The sequence below is a fragment of the Heterocephalus glaber genome, unplaced genomic scaffold, assembly GCF_053883595.1.
Source record: "Heterocephalus glaber isolate CG9 unplaced genomic scaffold, H.glaber_assembly_v1.0 deba00001479, whole genome shotgun sequence".
NCBI classification, from domain to species: Eukaryota; Metazoa; Chordata; class Mammalia; order Rodentia; family Bathyergidae; genus Heterocephalus; species Heterocephalus glaber.
Genome location: NW_028258316.1, coordinates 333,323 through 353,928, shown reverse-complemented (window position 1 = coordinate 353,928; position 20,606 = coordinate 333,323). Strand labels below are relative to the sequence as shown.

The window sequence follows — 20,606 nt, the reverse complement described above, 5'->3', positions numbered from 1 at the left end:
GGGGTAGATCCAGAGGCTAGTCTGGGAAGTCAGGCAGCTAAACTTGGGTTGTCCTGAGCATCCTTCACAAAGAGCCATGGCTCAGGTTGTCTCTCATTTACTGACCCTGGGAAGGGACCCAGGCTCCCTCTGGTTACTTCCATGGGCAGCGAGGGATTCTGTGGGGTGAAGGCTGTGCTCTGGCTCAGCATGGTGCTGTAGTGTAAACAGAGGACAGCACACTTCTTAAGAGTTTGAATCATTTAGAGTCAGGTCACCCCAAGCCAGAAGTGGTTCAGGGCTCTGCTGAGGAAATGCAGAGGAAGACTTGTGTAGGGCAAACTTGGAAGTAGGCAGTAGAGTGTTTACTTGGTTGGAGTTATTTGCTCTGTTCTGCTGGTAAGTCCCTTGTTATATAAATCGGTTGCCTGCTTCTGATTGGTTGAACATAAGTTTCATTTTTCTATAAACAGCCTGAAGAAATAGACCAGTTTCATCAGTGTTTGGAAGCCAACAAGAGCTAAATGGCTCCATGGCTTGACTGGCTTTGTCTATTCAGGGATCCTTTGGGCCCATTCTTCATTTTTGTTACTTTAACAGTGTATTTTGGGGCCAGGGATTTAACTCAGTGGCATGGTGCCTGCTGTGCAAGTGCAAGGTCCTGAGTTTGATCCCTGGTACCGCAAAAAAAAAAAGTGAATTTTTATTTATTTAAAAAAATTTTCTTTTTTTTTTAAGTTTTTGAGACAGGGTCTCACTTTTTAGTTCAGAGTGGCCCTGAACTTACTATGTAGCCCAGGCTGGCCTCGAACTCATGGCGATCCTTCTGCCTCAGCCCTCCTGAGCACTGGGATTACAGGCATGCGCCACCATGCCTGGCTTTAACAGTGTATTTTTAGATGTGAATAAAAGAGTTAATGGTTTTTAATGAAGGGAGGTAATTGTGTCAGAAATACTGATTTACTTCGAATTCTGCTTTGGCTTTTCAAAGCCAAGTGAGAAAAATAAGGTGTCAACATGTAGTGAATACTTTTTTGTGTACATAAAGCAAGATTTTAGAGTTGCTGATGGAGGTGTGGCTTCTCTCCTTGATTCATGGCAGGGGCCCTGAGGACTTAGATTAGCAGACGTTTTTAGGGAGTAGCAGGTGGCGCGGGGGCAGACAGTTTCACACTGCCCTCCACATCACACAGCAGTGTGGAGACGTGTTCCCCTGAGCAGTGCTGCTGTGTCATAAGTGGTGTTGCTCTCATTTCTGCGCGTGTACAGTCACTGTAAAGACATAAATGATGGCCCTTTGGAGGTCAGGGTTGCACAAACTGATGCCTATCTGTGTGATTTAGGGCTGGCCAACGGTCCAGATGTGCTGGAGACAGACGGCCTCCAGGAAGTACCTCTCTGCAGCTGCCGGATGGAAACCCCCAGGAGTCGCGAGATCTCCACCTTGGCCAACAACCAGTGCATGGCCACTGAGAGTGTGGACCACGAAGTAAGCAAATTTGTTTTCAACTTAAAACAGGAACAGAAATGTCATGTGCAGAAAGCCCAATCCTTCTTGTTAAGCCACAGACCCTGTAGCTTCCTCAGTCTGTGGTATTGGTGACCAGGGAACCCAAGTAGGCTGTGCAAGAACTGTTTGAGCAAGTAGCTTGAGATGACAGAGTCCACCTGGACTGCTGCCGGGACAGTCCTATCCCAGGGGGCTGAGCATCTGTTCTGTGAGCTGTCACTTTCCTCTGATACATGACTCAGAGAGGATTTTCTGCTTTCCCTTTTTATTCCATCCAAGCTACAAGTCTATTGGTTGGCGCCACCCATACCCAGAGTGGGTCTTCCCTCTTCAGTAAATTCATCATCCACACCCAAAACTATGGTAAAGCAGTCGGTGGACTCATCCAGTACCACACTCCAGTCACTCCCCAAAGCCCCACCTATGACTGCATGGTGGGGGGGGGGTGGTATTTAGATATAAACTGTAACAGTCAGTTAGTGTATGTTTGTTGGTTAGAATGTCAGCAGCACATCTTTTAGAGCAAGACACTGGGTAGGTGTTTGATTCTTGCCCTTTGATTACTACTCCTTAAGATACTGAGTTGGAGCCACTAGGGTTATAGCTTAGTCAAAGTACATGCACAAGGCTTTGGGTTGAATCCCCAACACACAAAAATAAACAAATAAAATGGGTATGGACTTGTTCTTCTATCAGCTTCTGGAGTTGAGCATTTCTTCACTTTATAATATCATTATGAGCACATGTGTTTAAATACCCTTGATGAGTTTGATTCTTTGTGTTATTGTTGAAGATCAGACAGCCCACCTTCAGCTCACAGGACACCTTTCCTGTTGACTCTTTCATGGGAGTCTGTGGGGTCAGAATTTTTTCTCAGTGATGCCGGGAGGTTATGAGCCTTTCTACTCTGGAGCTCTCCCAGCATGTGTGTTTAGAAGCTCAGCGCCACTGGGTGATGTCATAATGTCTAGTAACAAGCTGTGCAAGGGTACAAGCACACCCATGGGTGAATTAACAGGACTGTTGACGTGTGGTAGTCGTGTGTGAGTCCACCTTGCACCAGATCGGAAGGAGCTGCTACTTGTGGAGCTGTGGTGTAGTAACAGAGAAGAATACATATTTATTTCCAGTTACTAGCTTTGAGTGCAGGGCAGATAGCATATGCTGTCTTTTATTAAACCAGATATGAAAGTGTTTTTCAACTAATAGAAAACAGTGCCACTTATTCAAATTTTTGTTATTTGGAGGGCTGAGGGTATAGTTAGCATGCACATGTTCAATCCCTAGCACCACAAAACATGTTTTGGAAAATAATTTTGCATTAAAGTGTTCTTTATATTGACATGGGATAGACTGATTGTTTTTTAAAAATAAATTGATATTTTATATTTTTCTCTAATTTGCAACATAATAAATACAAATAGCCATAACCATTTGAACAAAAGCTTCTGGGATCCTCAGTCACCGCAGAGTGTGAGAAGACCCCAAAGCCCAGCTTTGAGAGGTCTTTCCTCTGTGCTCCTGCTGCCGTCTGTTCCATTCAGTGTTTATTCTCTTCCCAGTAGCCTTTCCTTGGGCCTTCCTACAGAGGCCCTGGTAGTCAGTGTTGAGCCGGAGGCCTCCTGGATATTGTGTGCTCCACATTCTGGGAAGAGTCAGCCACAGCCACATCACCCTGTCTTGTGGTCAGGAGCTGGACTCTCCCTGGTGATGACTTGACTGTGTTTACATGTTGTCTGGTGGGCTTTGGCTTGGCTGGATAGTGGTTTCTGCTGTGTTGTATGGATTCCAGGAAGTGCTGTGCAGCAGTGCTCGCTGTATCTCAGCTGTGGCCGGAAGCTTTCCTCTTCAGACTACCTTCTCTGTCTTTTGTCTGTTTTTCAGTCAGATTATGGAGGCATAATTTGCCCATGGTGAGAGTGAAAACGTTGTTGGCCCTTGAAAGGTTTTAGATTTTGAAGCATTTGGGGTTGAGGGCATTCAGATTAGCAGGAGTATTTAACCTGTATTGGCCTTTCTCTTCTTTGGCAGCATTCTTAGCTTGTTGCTGTGTTTTTATTTCTGTTATTCACATGGCTTTTCTTTAGAATCCCAGTTGTGATGCAGCATTCATGACCTGGGTCTTTCTCTGCTGACCGTTTCTTCTTTGGCACTGGGTTCATGTTCCTCTAGTGCAGGACTTTCAGCCTCAGCATCATTGATCTTTTCTGGGGAAGTACATCCTCTTGGCGTCTAGATGTTAGCAGCATCTCTGGTCTTCACCCACAAGGTGCTAGCTAATCTCATCCCCTACCAGATACAAACATGCCAGCTCCAATCGGCCTGTCCTTGCCTTTCTTGCCTACAGAGTAGCCATTGAGCAAGAGAATAGGGAGGTGAAATCTCCTGCATGACACTGGCTATCATCATGATAAGAAACCGCTAGGGCTGGTCCCAGTTAGGTCTTATTTTCAGGGAAACAAGGTAGTTGTAGCCATAAACGACTCCATTGGTGGCCAAGTGTTCCTGGGAGACTGGGGCTGCAAAGGACCACTGCTCTTGGCCACTTTGTTTAACTTAGATGCTGTGCTTATGCATGGTCTTCATGGTTCCTGTTTCACCCTGGGCCTTCTGCCTTCCTGTGTTCCTCTGTTGACTGTGGGGATCGCCCACCGTGCTCAAGCCAGTCTTAGGGTCCCAGCCTGGGTCTGGTCCTGACGTTGCAGGGAAGCTTAGGCTGTGTTGAAGGTAGGAGGTTCCCACCTCCAGGAGGAGGAGAAGGCCTCAGCCTAGAATCCTGGCCCGAACTACTGCTTCCCTTCGAGGAAGGTTTTGGTTGTCCTTAGTCCTGCCTGGTGCTAAGGTTTGCTGCTCTCTTGTTCAGTAAGGAAGAAGGAACTGTGTGAGCTTCCTGCCAAGGACGTGTCTCCTAGTCTGGGCCTGTGCCATACCCACGCTAAGTGCTAGCACTCAGGGGTTGTGGCCCAGGATTCACGTCGGCCTTTGTTAACACAGTTGAAACATCAGCGTGTGGTGCCAGTGTTGTGTTCTCCCATGCTCTCCACTGGGAAGCCAGTATTCATGTGTGGCCCCTGCCTGGGGAATAAGTCCCTCTGATAGATCTCTGGGTGGCCCAGGGTCCTCTCATTGTTGGGGGTTAGAGCAGTGCCCCTTCTGTATCCTGCCACCCCAGGGAGAAACCTCAGCAAGGGCTAGCCATGGGGCACTCTGTTCTGCACCTCCTCTTACTTCCCCCAGAGTGACCACTCTGACCTCTGAGCACTGAGGTGGCTCTTGCTACTCTGCCCTTGGATGGCTCAGTGCTTCGGGGCGGGCTCTGGTGTCTGGGCCTCAGTCCTGACACATTTGAAGTTCTCCCTCCTCTGGTTCTCCAGATCCTCCTCCTTGAAACACTTCTCCTCTTTAGCATTTCTCCCTACTTCATGACCTCCCAGCTGGGGATGTGGCTCCATTCAATCCTTAGTACCACCCAAAAGGAAAAAAAAAGTTTTTGTTGTTATAAATTGTGTTTCTATATGGAGGTGTCATTGGTTCACATTTTATTCTGCCCTCTAGTCCTTCCCAGTACTGCCTCTCAGTCTGGGTCTCTCTGGGTCCTTGTCCATCAGCGTCCCCAGTTTTAGGGCACACTGTGGAAATGTTCATAGCTGAGTAAGTAGGGTGCCTTAATTGCATGTCTTTTCTGGGACCACTTAAAAATATTTTCCCCCCTGGGAGTTAATAACGTCATTTTTCATTTTTTGTTTTCTATTTATTTGTAATCTCATCCCAAATTGATGGTGTTGACTTTTTTTTTTTGAGAAAGGTCTTACTATGTGTAGTTCAAGTTGACCTCGAACTCACTATGTAGCCCAGGCTGGCCTCGAACTCACAGTGACCCTCCTGCCTCAGCCTCCCAAGTGCTGGGGCTACAAGTGTACGGCATCCCATGCAGCCGGTGTTGACATCTTTGTGAGTCTCTTCAGACACATCCTGCGTGTCTCTCCTGCTGGGCCACCTTTGGCTCATTCTCATCTTGGGGCGAGGCAGTACCTTCAGTCTCTTCTCAGGAAAAGTTGCTTAGGAGAGAACTGTCTTGGGACATTGCATTCTGAAAATACTCTGTTTTGGTTCACGGACCCTATGCCCCCATTCCAACCCCAGAGCTGCCATAACCTTGTACCTGGTGATGTTGGTGATTTTTATTTATTGATTGATTGATTTTTTTTTTTTTTTTGTATGTGCTTGTTTTCTTGGCGCCATGTCTGTGCTCCAGCTTGTTCTGACTTCAGCCAATTGGCCTTAGTCTTCATCTTTTGTCTTAGCTCACTATAGGCGAATGCTGTGTTGAATCGTGTGTTCTCAGGGAGAGATCTGGGTGCTGGCGGCATTGGCCTGAGGCTGTCCTGTCCTTGCCCATTGTCTCTGTGCCTGGCTGCATGTGCTCAGGTGGTTTGCAGTAGGAAGTAGGATCCTTGCCTGTGTACATGCCTAGGCTCTGACTCATAGTGGCTGGAATGAATTTTTGTAAGCCAGCAGAGTCAGTGCCAGACTCAGAGGCTTCTGTTTTGGCTTGGAGAAGAGCCCACAACAGCCTGGATCTAGACTTCACTGCCAGGTTTCAGAGGCTTAGACATGAGAGGATCATATGAAAGGGAACCTTCTTGGTCAGATGGGGGATTCTGCAGCAAGCGTTTCCCAGATCCTTCAATGGTGAATGGTACGAATGGGAGCAAAGGTGTCAGAGTTTTCCTTTTGGCTGGGGTGAAATACCTGATACCTGCAACTTAAAGGAGGAAAGGTTTATTTGGCTCACAGTTTCTAGTGGATTCATCCCAAAGTTGGCTGGCTCCAAGGCAGACATAGCATGGTAGAAGGGCCTGGCAGCGAAAAGCTGCTCAATCCATGGCAGCCAGGAAGCAGAAAGAGGAGGAAGGGAGAAGTCAGGAACAAGAATATTCCTTTCCAGTCAATACCCCAATGACCACCTCTGATAACTAGGTCCCACCTCTAATATCACATGAACCACTGAACTCATCCATGGATGAGTCCTCAGATGAGGTTAGTATACTCATGATCCAGTCACCTATCAGAAGCCTCATCTCTGAACACACGAAACTTTTGGCTGACATTTCAGATCCAAATTATAACATTCAGGCCCAAATCCCCAAAAGGCTTATGTTCATCTCATTGTGCAAAAGCGTTTAGTCCATTTTTAAGAGTTACTGAAGTTTTAACAGTTCCAGTATTGCTGAAAAATCCAAGGCCAAAGTCTGAGACTCAAGGCAGATTTTTAGCTGTGAGCTCTCATAAAATGAACATTAAATTCTTCCAATTACAATGGCACAGAGTAAATGTTCCCATTCTAAAAGGAAACAATAGGGGAATAGAGGGGAATTGGAGCAAAGCAAGAACTAAATCCAGCAAGGCAAACATTAAATCCCGAAGCTCAGGGCAGGGTTTTTTTGTTTTGTTTTGTTTTTTCTTTTGTTACCTGGGATAGAACTCAGAACCGTGCCCTTACGAGACGGAACCACTGAGCTAAATCCCCAGCGCTAGGGCAGGTTTTGGATACGTGAGCTCCAAAGGGCTTGTAAGGCTCTGCCCCTATGGCCTTGCTGTTGTACCACACATGGCCTCCCTCTTCGGTTGGCTTTGCTCACTACTTGCAGCTTTTTTCAGCAGACATTTCTTTTTTTGCTGTCTTCATCTTCCTGAGGTCTGCACTGAACCATAGATTCTACTCACACAGATTGACGCATCACCCTGTTAGGGGCTCCTTGCCTGACCTTCCAGGCCTTTGTTTGAAATCTAGGTGAAGCTCCGAGACCCCACAAGTCTTTTGTTCTGCATGCCCAAAACCCTTTACGACGTGGATGGTGCCATTATGTACCGTCAGCTCAGGCAGTAGCCTGATTTCCTGGGACCACTGCTGCAGAGGCCTCCGAGTGCCTAGATGATTAAACTCCAGGCTGCATTTCCCTGGGTGGCTCTACATGAGCAAGTTGCCCTGGGGCTCTCTTCTTCTTTTTTTTTTTCCTGCTGCAGTGTGTTTATTATGTGCCCAAAAAACCACACCACAGCTTACTCCACACGTCTGTAGGAGAGTGCAGCCTATACTGCAGTGAAGCAGAGACTTCACACACAGCTTCACGAAACCCACAGAGCAGCTGGGATATGCAACAGTGCCGCATCAGCTCAGCAGGAGGGGGTTTATGGCACTGGTTCTTCGGCACACAGCTTCCCTAAGAGGGGCAAGTAGTATTTTAAAAAATATAAGGAGGGGCTGGGGATTTAGCTCAGTGGTTCTGCTGCCTGCCTCACAAGCGTAAGGTCCTGAGTTCGGTCCCCGGTACCAAAAAAAATATATAAGGAAAGAAAAGTCAAGTTTTCAAATTCCAGTAGCATTTCAGTCAACTGCAACTGTTGAGTCATACAGTCCTCAAATAAAAGATGTAAGGAAGGGTACGTGCCCCCTCTAAGAGAAAGGGCTCCTGCGAGCCTTCATCTGCCCCCACCAAAAAAGCAGCCCTTTTTTTTAAGCTCAGTTAGAAAAGCAAAAAGTCTTGTGACTTTGTGATTAAAACTTCTATCAACCCTCCTACCCACATAAGTGCAACTTAAGAAGGCGCAATAAACCATTTAAAACTATATAGAGCGGCTACTCAAACTTCTTTTTCCAGTCTAGTTTCAAATAAAACAAAATTTTTTCTTGGTTGCAAATGCTTTAATTTGCAACTGTGAGAAACAGTAACCAGCAGTCCCCCGGACACAACTTTGCTATAATGTTAAAAGCTGCCAGGAAAGAAAAAAATCTCGTGTTCCAAACGACTTAAAAACTGTTTTAAGGAGTATAAAAAGGAACTAGTAAAAACCCTCGAGCGTAAAAGATGAAATATGATTTTGGTTTAAATGAAGAGCAAAGTCTCCTTGTTGTTTACAGTAAAAAACACCAGCTGAACACTCAGTTTATGCCGTTCAGGTCAGGGTTAAATAAATGGAAAGGCTCTATATGGCAACTGCAAGAATGAAACCAGTGAGACCTGCACATCATCACCATCAGTATTGCAAGGAATGTGAAAAGGCGCTTTAATAAATAAACCTAGATGTAGGCATCCAGGTCAGTACCTCCTGGACACATAGCTCTTTTTTTTTGCTTTTCATCTGCAAAATGAGGAACTAAAATCTGGGAAAACTACAAGAGTTGCTTGGCGGGTGAGAGAGCCACAGGGCCCTTGCCCTGGCACACCCCCTGAAAACAAAACCCAACAAAACTCACTGTGCATTAATTAGTGCAGAACAAAGACAGACTCAGCAAGTGCAAAGGTGACTATGATTTTCCCTTGTCCTCGGGAAGCCAGCTCCCTGGTTGCCAATGGCAGGGTAGCAGTGCAGGCTGCTGCCTGACCTGCCCAGCCTTGGGCGCCACCAGCCACTGGGCACACTGCCTGCTCTTCTAGCTGGAATCTCGGTTCTTCTGGTTCCGCATCAGGGGGCTGTGGTGGTGCAGGCCTTCCATGCTGTGCTGCCAGTGCCAGCAGCTCTGGCAGAAGTACTTGAAGCAGACCTGATCTTGACAGAAGAGAGCGCCAGGCTGAGAACTGCAGATGTGACACAGAGAATCTTCTAGGTAGGGGTCATCCTGAACCTTCTTGGTGAACTTGGTAGTTTTGATCTCCACAAAAGCAGCACTGACTGCTTTCAGGTAACTGCGGTGATTATTGAAAGTAACTCGACCAGATCCAATAGGATACTTGTGCTTATCTGTGTCAATCCCAGCATACACCACTCCACCAAATAGGCCATTCAAGATGGCAGCCAGGGCCTCGGCATTGAGCATCCCATGCAGAGCACCAACAAACACTGTCCTACTGGGGTCCAGCCTCTCAGATGGACTCCAGGCAAAGTTGCTGTCAGCCAAGACCCAGGGGATCACCTGCACCTCCTTGCAGCGGATCCTTCAGCTGGACATCTTGAAATAATATTCACTCAAACCATCTGGGCTCAGTGGGTCGTGAGAGCAAGCCTGAAGCAAGGCCCGGACAGACTTCTCGAGTTCGAAGACAAGATATACATACCCTTTAGGCATAGTACCCTTGGGAAGACACCGGGGATGCTTGCCATCCTTACCAGAGGACTCCACACTCAGAGAACCAGAACCACGGAAGGTGTTGACTAATCCAGCTTCCATAACATCCCAAGGAACACCTCCCAAGAACACCTTGCAAGAGTAGATGGGATTCTTATAGCTCCAGGGAGGAAGCTGGCCACTCCAGGTACAGGTGGCTTCATTCACAGCTGCAGCTTGCCGGTGCAGCCTGGCCTCTCTGTGCTGAAGGGATCCTTGGGAGCTTCAGGGAGGTCCCAGGATGGCCATATGGAAGCTCCTGGCCATCTCTTTGAAGGACTGGTTGGGAAAGGTGTGACTGCTGCGAGAGCAGCTTGCTCTTGGTCCATGCAGGACCCAACCCCCATCTTTAAGGGGTCTCTGGGACCACTCCCTGTCAGAGACAGGAAGGGCAGAGGGGGAGAAATGCGGAGGCTTGAAATCAAATATGAGAGATGATCTGATCCAGAACTGAAGCCGCTTTTGTCTGAGTCACAGGGACTGCTAGAACAGGAATGCAGGATAGGCCGGGTGTCCAAGCGGGATCCTTTGACTGAGGGTGCTGGAAACTTGTCCAAGTCAGACCCAAGGGGATCCAGAGGCAGAAAGCTCAAGGGGGGTTTTCCTAGGACATTTCCCAGTGGGTTATGGAGCATGCACAGTACTGAATGTGTGCTGCTCTGGGCTGAGGAGTCTGAGTCCTGGGTGCTCCAGGGTCGGTCGCAGCCTGCTAGACTGAGGGGCTGGAGGCCAAGGCACAAGTCATTTGCATCTGGGAGGCCATGGGAAGATTCTTACGCAGAGGTGGGGAAAAGCATCTTGCTTGTAAGCATCTGTTTCTTCAGAGTCCTGGAAGTACCTTGTAGAGATTCCAGTCCATAATCAGGGGCTCCAAGGCAGAGTGACACATGTCAGAGGAACACTGGTAGATAAATGATCATGCATTCCTAGATTTACTGGTGTAGTGCAGACTCTATTGAAATCCAAAGAGTTGTCCAATATGGGATTTATCCTTCGAAAGATACTGGCATTGCTACATGTGGAGAGTGCAGGTGCTTCCTGATTGTCCCAGTAATCTTTTATCCTTCCTGTTTCTTCTTCTGGTGGGAATGCCACGGGGCCTGGGCTCTGGCCCTACCAGGCTGACTGACGCATGTGGCTCTGTTTCTGCATCGGGCCGCGCACAGCGCCGCCCCGAGGCTTCTGGGGCTCTCTTCTTAAAGCAATCTCTGAATGGAGTTTACGCCTTTAGTCCCTTGAGTCTGCAGTGGGTGGGAGTCTGGCCATTTCCCAAGATGTCTTCAAGGCATCTTTCCTAGTACCCTGATGCAAAGTATTTGGCTTCTTTTTAATGCTACTCTTTTCAGCAACCATGCTCTCTTTGTCTCCAACTTTATAAGTGCTTCTTTTCTGGCCAAGCTACACAATTTTTGTACCTTTTAGGCTCTGCTTTTTTTCTCATTGTAAATCTGGCTAAAAGTAACCAGCAATACCCATGCCACACCCTGAACATTGAGCTACCTGAACCTTCCTCTGCCAGAGTAGCTAATCGGCCTTACCCAAAGTCTTGGACAAAACAAATTCATTGCCAAATGAAGCACACATATCTTGTAGTCCACGTTTCTGGTAGGGCCCTCATTCCTGACTGAAACCTCATAAGCCTCACCTTTACTGTTTGCATTTTTACTAGCACCTTGATCTCAGAGCACCCACCAGCATCACATATCAAACACCGCTCACAATGTTCTAGGGCTTCTGTAGTCTTCTTCTCCAGACTCATCCTGCAGACCAGTTCCAGAGGCTTCTGAATGACATGACCAAGTACAGTCACAGCAGTGAGCCCATTCATTCCTGATGCCAATTTTCTGTATTAGTCACTGTCCTGTCACTGGGGCAAAATACTTAACATCTGCAACTTAAAAGAAGAGAGTTTTATTTTGGCTCATAGTTTCAGAAATTGGAGTCCACAATTGGCTGGCTTGAAGGCAGAAACAGCATGGTGGAAGGTCTAGTGGAGGAAGGCCACTCAACTCATGGCAGCCAGGAAGCAGAGAGAGAGGAAGAAGAGAGAAGCCAGGAACAATAACACCAGTGACCCACCCCTTCCACCAGACCTCACCTCCTAACAGCACTGGAACCACTGAACTTGTCAATGGGCATGTCTGCTTTAGCACCCGTAATCACATCACCTTCTGCTCACACGATACTTTGGGGGACATTTTAGATCTAAACCATGGCAAAAGGAGTGGGAGCTCTGCAGATGACAAGAGGCTGGCCAGGTGTTGTGTGCTTGGCATGTTTATGTCCTAATAAACCAAAGCAGAGAACCTTTGAGTCCCGGGTATTGGGTGCTCTGAGGAATTACTATTACTTTTGTTGGGTCTGAGGATGGTCTGAGGGTTATGGTAGCAGTACTCTCTGAATTATTTAGGGGTAAAATAATATGATTCCCATAAATACTCCAGCCTTTTTCTCTAACAAAAAGGTTATGGAGGATAGTCCAAATGAAAATGGAGAAATTGGTCATTTTTGAAATTAGGATTAGGTGTGGGCTCATGGCACTTCGTTGTACTTTGTCTCTGTTCTTGGAAATTTTCTTACTAGGCTGTTTAATAAAACAGTGAGACTCTAAAGCTGGTAGGAAGTCCTTTGTAATGATGAATGTGTTGGAGGTGGGGCCTGACATTCACAGCCTAGACCGCTCCTCACAAGCCAGCCCTGCCTCTCCCTCCAGAGGAAGCACCAGCTCTTCTGCCTGTGGGGTCCTGTACTTGGTCCCTGCTCAAGTTAAGCCAGTGTTTGCCAGTAGGCCTTATAAGTCCACTTGCCTTCTGCCTTGTGAGGGTCTGTGGGATGCCTCTCCTGTGTGGTCCTCCTTTGAACTCCTCCTCTGCTTTCTTTGGGGCTGCAGTGGGTGCTGAGATGTTTGTCCCCCCTTTTTCTTTAGTTGTTTCTGTTTGGTCTCTCATTTCCATCCTTAACTGGGTTTCATTGTTACTCTTTTGAAGTACTCTTTCTAAAACATCACCTTCCTGTGCTCTGTCATTCTTCTGCAACCTCTAACCCTTAGCTCTCCCTTCCCATCCCAGCTGGACAAAATCATGCACCTTAATCATGTTTTATGGTTACATAAATAATGCATGCTCACTGTAAAATTCAGACACTAAAGGCGTGGCTGAAGAAGTATAAATTGCTTCCTATTCCAACATTGAGGTAACTGGTCATTGTATTTTTGCAGATATCTCCAGACTTTTCTGTTAATGTACCCGAGGACATTTCTTGTTTCAGAGAATTTGATTTTTCCCTTGTAAACATTTTTACAAATCAGTAACTATGAATGATCTACATCAGGTCTTGACCAAGGGTGCAGATCAGAACCATTTGGTCGTGTTGAGGGGGTATGCTGTCGGGAGCAATTCTACATAATATTGGGGAAAAGTCATTTCACAATTAAATTATGATTAGGCCTAGTTTTCCTGCCTACAGGCCAGCTATGGCATGTTGGGACAGAACTCCGTTTTTGCCTACAGTCACAGCTAAAACCTCAGTGGTCCAGTGGTGCTGTGATGCTCCAGGACAAGATTACATCAGCTGAAGACATCCTGGGAGGAACAAAATCTTCATCTGCATAGGTCCTCATTGTTCTAGGCTTTTCGCAGCTGTCCTCTGAGCCACTTTTTATATTTGTTACTCTGCCCTGAGTCATCGGTTACACTTGTTTCTCCCGATGTGGTAAGCTGGGGGCTCTTGTCTTTGCCGCCCAGAGCAGCACTGATCAGGCCCAAAGCTCAGCTTCTTCTCAAAGTCTCACTTTTCTACCTTTCCTGTATGGTAAGTTAATTCACCATGCGCTGCCGTGGCTCGCAGGAGACCAGGACTCACTGCAGAGGTTCTAGTAGCCTCTAGTCCCCTCCCTGTTCCCTACAGCATACTTCCTTTGGACATACATGGATGTGTTCTCCCCCTTCCAGCATTTGTTGTGTAGATAACAGTGCGATATCCAAACTGTCTTTAAAAGATAAGCGGAAAACTTCCAGATGATTCTAATACAGTCTGGGTGGGCATTGCTGAAGCCCCTTGTTGCTCTGGCAGGTCATGTACACCATTCAAGATACCCATAGCCACAGCCTCCATTTGCAGGCGTAACTAAAAGTAGTATTTGCACAGCAGAACAGAAGAGTGCTGGAGGCTGTTTATATCACATTTCCTTGATTGTCAGGATGTTCAAGCGTTTAGTTATTTGTTTAGGGGCATTTGTGACAGGTTTTTTTGTGAATTCCCACGTAATTCTTTGCTTTTTCCTGGTGGACTACTTTTTGTTTTCTCACTGGCGGTCATATGGCTTTGCATAGTGAACCAAGACCCTTTGCCTGTGCAGCATCCCTCTTTGGCCAGCATGGTGAGCTATGTCATCACATCTCAGAGGGCTTCACCCTGAAGCAGCCTCTGCTTGTACCACACTCTCCTCAAATCCTGGTCCTCTTGGTACTCCCAGGGCCCTTGCCTTTTAAGCAGACCCGGAGACTCTGCTGCTCTCTGTTTTCTGTATCTTGACTGGGACCCTGTGTGCACCAGCTGCCCTGGACTACTCAGGAGTTCCCTTTGCTGTCCCCCTTGGCTCTCTCTGATTGCTTGGCCTGTCCTGCCTAGTATACAGCCATTGTTCTGTGACACCCAGCCCAGCCTTCCTGTCTCCCTGATGCTGTCCTCCATTTCTGCCCAGGTTGAGCCTCTGGCCCTCTGAATGTGATCACCTAGCTGCCTTTTTCCACAGGTGTGCAGAAGACGGTGAATTCCTCTTTGGGTTCTTGGTGCTGGCTGGTGTACATCAGGTGCTCTGAACTCTCTCAAGTCCAGGCTCATTGTTGGGCACCTCCCCATGTTGGGCACATCCCAGGGCCCGTGGGTCGGAAAGCTATGTCCTCATGGCTCTGTCACTGACCCTAGTCTTGTCTGATTACAGTTGGGCCGGTGCACAAACAGCGTGGTCAAGTACGAGCTGATGCGCCCGTCCAACAAGGCGCCGCTCTTGGTGCTGTGTGAGGACCATCGGGGCCGCATGGTGAAACACCAGTGCTGTCCCGGCTGCGGCTACTTCTGCACAGCGGTAAGAGCCCAGCCGCTATGGGCCTCTCAGGCCCGTGTGTCCTCTGCAGAGGCCCACACTGCCAAGCAGTTCATCCCAGGCCTGGGCCCACGTGAGGAGGTTCCCTGCACTTCCCGATCCGGCTCCTGCTGTGTGACTGGAGCGCCCTTGGCTCCCCTCGCAGTACCTGTGAGCCCCTTCTTATCTGAGTGGAAGGAAGGGCACAGCTCTAACCTCAGTCAGACTCACCTGCACTCACCTGCAACAGGTTCCTCCTGTGGAGCCCGAGTAGGGCTCTGTACTAACCTTCACCATAGCCACAGGCACCTGCAGATACCCCGCTACCCCTTTGTGACCTGGGCCAGGAGCTTCCATTAGGGGCTTGACTTTGAGTTTCATACCTCATGCCCTCCCCTCTCTCCAGACACCTTTTTTGTGCTTCCCATGAGAAAGAGAGGTGCTTCTCTGCATCTCTTGTCTCTAGCTGTTGCCTGGTACTCATCTGCCTGTGCTCACTCACATACCAGGAACAAGCCCTCCACCCTTTGATTCCAGACTTTTGTTCTGTCTGACCCATCAGCTCTGCGGAACAGGGTCCCAACCAGTGGTCCTTATGTGGACCAGCGCTTCTTGTGCAGCTTCTTGCTCCGTTTGAGTGGCCAGACAGCGAGGACTCAGTCTTCTTGGTTGTGGGTGCCAGGTGGACAGCGAGGTGGCTGCTGCTGGCCTCTGCTGCCTGGAAGCTGCAGGGCTGAGCGAGCTCTTTGCAGACACCATTCTTGTTCCTCGCCAGCTGGGAACTGGGCCAGCACCCTGCCCTGCCTGCCCTGCTTGCTCACTTGCTTGGCCAAACTGGCTCAGTTGAGCTATGTTTTTCTGAATATCAGCCCCAGTTTCTGAACACAATCTTTGCCTTCCTGTTTCCAGGGTAATTTCATGGAGTGTCAGCCTGAGAGCAGCATCTCTCATCGTTTCCACAAGGACTGTGCCTCGCGAGTCAACAATGCCAGCTACTGTCCCCACTGTGGGGAGGACACCTCCAAGGCAAAAGAGGTGACCATAGCAAAAGCAGACACCACCTCCACGGTGATGCCTGCCCCTGGACAGGAGAAGAGCTTGGTTGCCGAGGGCAGGGCCGACACAACCACTGGCAGGTACCGGCTGATGCAGCTTTGGCTGAGCTTCCACTGGTGTCCCTGAGGATGTGTCATCTGTAGTTGTTACTGGTTTCCGCTGCTTTATCCAGAAGTCTCAACTAACTCTGATGTTTGTGATTTCTGACATTTACTAAACACTAGCTGGGCGTGGTGGCACGCACCTGTAACCCCAGCTACTTGTGAGGCTAATACAGAAGGATTGCAGATTTGAGCCCAGCCTGGCCAACTTAGCAAGACCCTATCTCAAAATAAAACAGAAAAAGGGCTGGGAATGTAGCTCGAACCAAAGGCCCTAGTTCATTCCCCAATACTGCAGACATGTGTGCACTCATGTGCATGTGCACACACAGAGAAACACTGATGTTCATTTATTGCTCTTTATATGTGGGTCCCTTTCAATTTGATTTTGCAGGCTCATTTGCCTATTTTGAGTCAGTTTTTGCACCAGCCTAATTGCCGTGGCTTTATAATATTTTTGTCAGTAGCTCAGTCGCCATAGGTGACTGTTGCACAAAAGTACCTGTCAGCTGCTGCAGGCTGTTTCTACAGTGCTCCTGGCAGTAAGGTCCTAGGCCGTTGCTGAGGGCAGGAAGCACAGTGCAGAAGAGTTAGGAGGACTCATATATATAATGTAATTGCCTTTCTGAGAGAATCCAGCAGAAGCAGCTGAAAACTTAGAGCTGCCAGGTCAGCAAGAGAATAGGAGAAACACAGCAGTCAGCATCCACCAACCAGAGCCTGGTAGGAAGATCATGAAGAAGAGAGCCTTTCAGAATGACAGCACACCCTACAAGCTACTCAGCAGAGAAGAGAAAACCAAACAGTAAATATCACAGTAATAGAAAAGAAACTAAAACTAGAGTTAAGGCCATTTAAAGGACTGTGATTATGAAGACCTTGAAACTAAGGACTGGAGGGCCAGGGATTAGCTCAGTGGTGCTGAGCCTGCCTTGCAAATGCAAGGTGCTGAATTCCATCCCTGGTGGGGGTTGGAGGGGCACCTAAGGACTGAAATGATATGATCCCTTCACAGTAGTCAGTGTACTCCATGTGTCTGGGTCACAGTTCTGAGGATTTTCCTTCTGTTTTAGGGCAGTGGGCAGTGAGCAGTGTGGGTGTGGCTGGAAGTTTGGTCATGGCAGCAGGTCTGAGTGTGTGACTGGGAGCCCTGGGAATGTTACCGTGGCTTTAAAGGTCGCAGTTCTCGGGGAGCAGGGTCCTGTATTCGGGGCGCCTCACATCGGGCCAAACTTGTAGTCAGTTGACTATCCATTGTCCTCCTTAAGAAGCTGCATGCAGGGCCGGGGATTTAGCTCAGTGGTTCCACTGCCTGCCTCAAAAGCGCAAGGTCCTGAGTTCGAGTGTCGGTACCAAAAAAGGTGCTCAGGGATGGGTTGAAGCAGGTTATACTGTGTTTTCATTGGTTTCCATGAGAATGAAGCTTTTTCAAATGCCAAAACTCTTTTAACATTTCAATGATTTCCTCCCCTTAAGCACTGCTGCAACCCCGCTTTCCGAGGATGACAAGCCGCAGAGCACAGCTCCCCAGGCGCCAGAGGGCTTTGATGCTGCAGGGCCGGCTGGGCTCGTGAGGCAGACCTCTGGCCTTTCCCAGGGACCTGGGAAGGAAACCTTGGAGAGTGCTCTGATCGCTCTGGACTCAGAAAAGTAAGAGCTCGTCTGTGTTTCAGAGGTAGCTCAAGGCCTGTGTTCTGCCCTGGAGTCATGTGTGCACTTCGTCTTTGGAATAACACTGTTGGTCAGACTAAGTCTTTACACTGGGGAGGTGATTGTAAGCTTTGGTCCTCTTTGTCATGCTGAGCTGGGACAGTCATGTGAGCTTTGTGGATGTGCCTGGCTGAGCCACCCACAGACCCTGATGCTAACACTGCTGTGTGAGGGTGGAGGTGAGACCCCTGCAGCCTGCTGGGGCATCCTTGTCTTCCCATCCCAGGGCAGCCTCACCTGCCTTGTGGAGGCTGATGGGAGCATTGGACCAAGCCCATTCTCTTCTGCCTAACAAAAAATCCTGGTGTTGCTAACTCTCCTGTGCTGACCTTCCTGGTCCTGGTAGCCTCTTCCTGTGGCTTTCTGTTGTCTCTCTCTAGCCTGATCTCTGAGCTTGTTCTATAGAATTGTTCTGTCTATCTGATAGCCACTGTCCCTGCCCATTGGCCGTCTCCTGGCTGTCACCTTAGTTATTAAGGTTTAAGAGCAGATGTGCAGCATCTCCACTCTGCCCAGGAACTTCCTCAGTGCTAGAGGCTGGCTGTGCAGCTCAGTGACAGCGCTGTGACCCATGTGAGACTGAGCTGCATGTGCACCCTTGTTGTGCTAAGTGTGGGTTGATGGCTCCCTGGGCCTTCCTTGGCCTACACAACACAACTCTGTTGTATGCTTTGAGTCCTGTTCTTATATCATGAGGTGGGCTCGTGGTGTGCAGCATTCTCATACTGTGGATAAGAAGGCAGTGGCTGGTTTTATTCACTGTGAAATGTTCCAAGGCTGGTGGGTGTGGTGCACTTGACTGGAGGCACTGGCAGGGGGCCCTTGCCCAGCGCCTTCAGTTGCTCAGCGGTGTGAGGCCTGACCTAGGCCTGTGCTGACTGCTATTCTCTGCTTCCCCACAGACCCAAGAAGCTTCGCTTCCACCCGAAGCAGCTGTATTTTTCGGCCAGACAGGGTGAGCTGCAGAAGGTGCTCCTGATGCTGGGTGAGTCAGTGGCAAGAAGGGGCAGAGCCTCCATGGTTGCCCCCTTCTCATGAGCCTGATCTTGTATGTTCAAAAGTCCCTGGTTCTTCTGATAGTGAAAATAGGTGCCCACTAATGTTCACCCTGTTTGTGATGGTCACACTCACCTGCTCGGGGCCCTAGAATTATTCTCTGTGCATTCCTAATTTTAAAAAAGGAATTAGGTAGGTGATTATAAGTCAAGCAGAAGCAGATCTGAGACAGGAGTATCAGTGTGATGGGGCCCTATTGTGACGTGTGATGAGGAGGGGCCAGCCCTGTGCTTCCTAATGGATGGCCCTTCCCAGCTTTGTGCTCTCAGCAGCCCAGGGAGATGCCTTGAGCTCACATGTAGCCCTGGGCATGATCCCTCTGAAGTTTATCTATCTTCTTAGGGTTGAAAAATGTGATTCAAGAGCCCTTTGTCTGACAGCAAGCCATGAAAGAAACTAAGATTTGCTCTAAAAAGAGAGCTTTATTTAATTTTGATCAAAACCACAACTTTACTCATTTTCTTCAGGTTTCAACAGTGTTAACTCATGTCACCACTGGGCGGTTGGTCTCTTGGCTAAATGTCCAGACACATGCCCAAGGGGCTTGTCTAGGTGCCTTGCTCCTGCTCCCCAGGTGTATCTGTCCTCGGAGCTTGGCCTGTCCTTGTCAGTGTCCCCACAGCCCTGGGGGCGGCTGTGATCAGAAGCGCTTAAGGACACTCAGGAAGGGCCATGAAGGAGCAAGTGTGTGTTGCCTCATGAGTCTAAGTGGGGCCTGGCTTGTCCACCAGGCAGGTCATGGTGATGTGATGGGCTCTGGCATGCCCCTAGAGCTGCCTGCTTATCTTGAAGGTGGCCGACTGTGTAGGCACTGCCAGCCACTGTGAGCATTGAAGTGCACCTGACACAATTAGTAAAACCATGTTTGTTCACAGTGGACGGAATCGACCCCAACTTCAAAATGGAGCACCAGAATAAGCGCTCCCCACTGCATGCTGCGGCGGAGGCCGGCCACGTGGACATCTGCCACATGCTGGTTCAGGTTCGGAGGGTGGCGCTCCCGGGCCTCTTCCCTGGCAGTTGGTCATAGTGAAGTTCCTGGGTTCCTAGCTAGGCATGTTGCTGTGTAGCGCCACCGCTGCGTGGCCTCCCTGTCCCTCCCTGTCCAACTCCAGCCGTTTCTCTGGTGTTTGCTGCCATGTTCACGGCCACGCTACTCTGTAGCTGGACCTCAGCTTATGTTTCAGGTTTAGCTTAGTTGCAGTTTTTAATATTTACCATTGCCTGTGCAGAAGAGAAGGGTTTACCTGAGCCCAGGCCTTCTCTCCCCTCCCCAGTATGTGGGTATGTCTCCTTCAGTGTTGATATTGTGCCCAGAATTTGCTTTAATTCTGATTGTGTGAGTACTTTCTTAGGAAATGTTTCCATCTTTAATTGACATACAGTAACTTACGTGTTTATGGGGTACATGGTGATATTTCCATACATGTGCACAAAGTGTGTTGGTTATATTGGGATAGCTGGTTTATCTGTCACCTCAGGTATCTACTATTTCTTTGTGTTAAGAACATTTAAAATCCTCTCTGAGCTCTTGAAATAATTAATTGTATCAGCTCTAGTTTCCCTCTGGTGCTGTAGAACACCAGAGTTATTCCTCCTGTCCAGCTGCACCTTGTACTCATGGACCATCCTCTCTTCATCCCTCCCTAACCCTAACCCTATCCCTCCCAACCTCTGATAGGCACTATTCTGTCCTTTATAGCTACATATAAGTGAGGACAGGCAGTATTTTTTTGTTCCTGAATTATCTTACTTTACACAATGTCCTGCAGTTCCATCATGCTACTGCAAATGGCAGGGGTTTTATTTATTTTTCATGGCTGAATATTTTACTGTATATGTTTACCACAGTTTCTTTCTCTACACTTCTAGAGAACATCTAGGTGGACTCCGTGTCTTAGCTGTTGGCAGCAAGGCTGCAATAAGATGCAAGTGCAGATGTCTCTAGATTGCTTCCTTCCTTTCTTTTTATTCTCCCTACTGGGGTCTTCCCTAGACAGGATC

The 20,606-nt window shown here is 48.4% G+C and overlaps 1 protein-coding gene and 1 pseudogene across 25 annotated transcripts in view; one reads left to right on the top strand and one right to left on the bottom strand.

Annotated features, from left to right (window-relative positions):
• Positions 1-20,606, top strand: part of Ehmt1 (euchromatic histone lysine methyltransferase 1) — a 192,149-nt gene that overhangs the window by 123,051 nt on the left and 48,492 nt on the right. For 23 of the 25 annotated variants that reach the window (XM_087182590.1, XM_087182585.1, XM_087182608.1 and 20 more), the window contains 6 exons: positions 1,323-1,468; positions 14,539-14,682; positions 15,589-15,815; positions 17,313-17,486; positions 18,449-18,531; positions 19,478-19,584. In XM_087182590.1, the coding sequence (XP_087038716.1) occupies positions 1,323-1,468; positions 14,539-14,682; positions 15,589-15,815; positions 17,313-17,486; positions 18,449-18,531; positions 19,478-19,584 (881 nt within the window). The remainder of the gene's footprint in view (positions 1-1,322; positions 1,469-14,538; positions 14,683-15,588; positions 15,816-17,312; positions 17,487-18,448; positions 18,532-19,477; positions 19,585-20,606) is intronic. The other 2 variants (XM_087182606.1, XM_087182607.1) reach the window with 1 other exon arrangement.
• Positions 8,888-10,393, bottom strand: LOC101698735 (cytoplasmic polyadenylation element-binding protein 1 pseudogene; annotated as a pseudogene).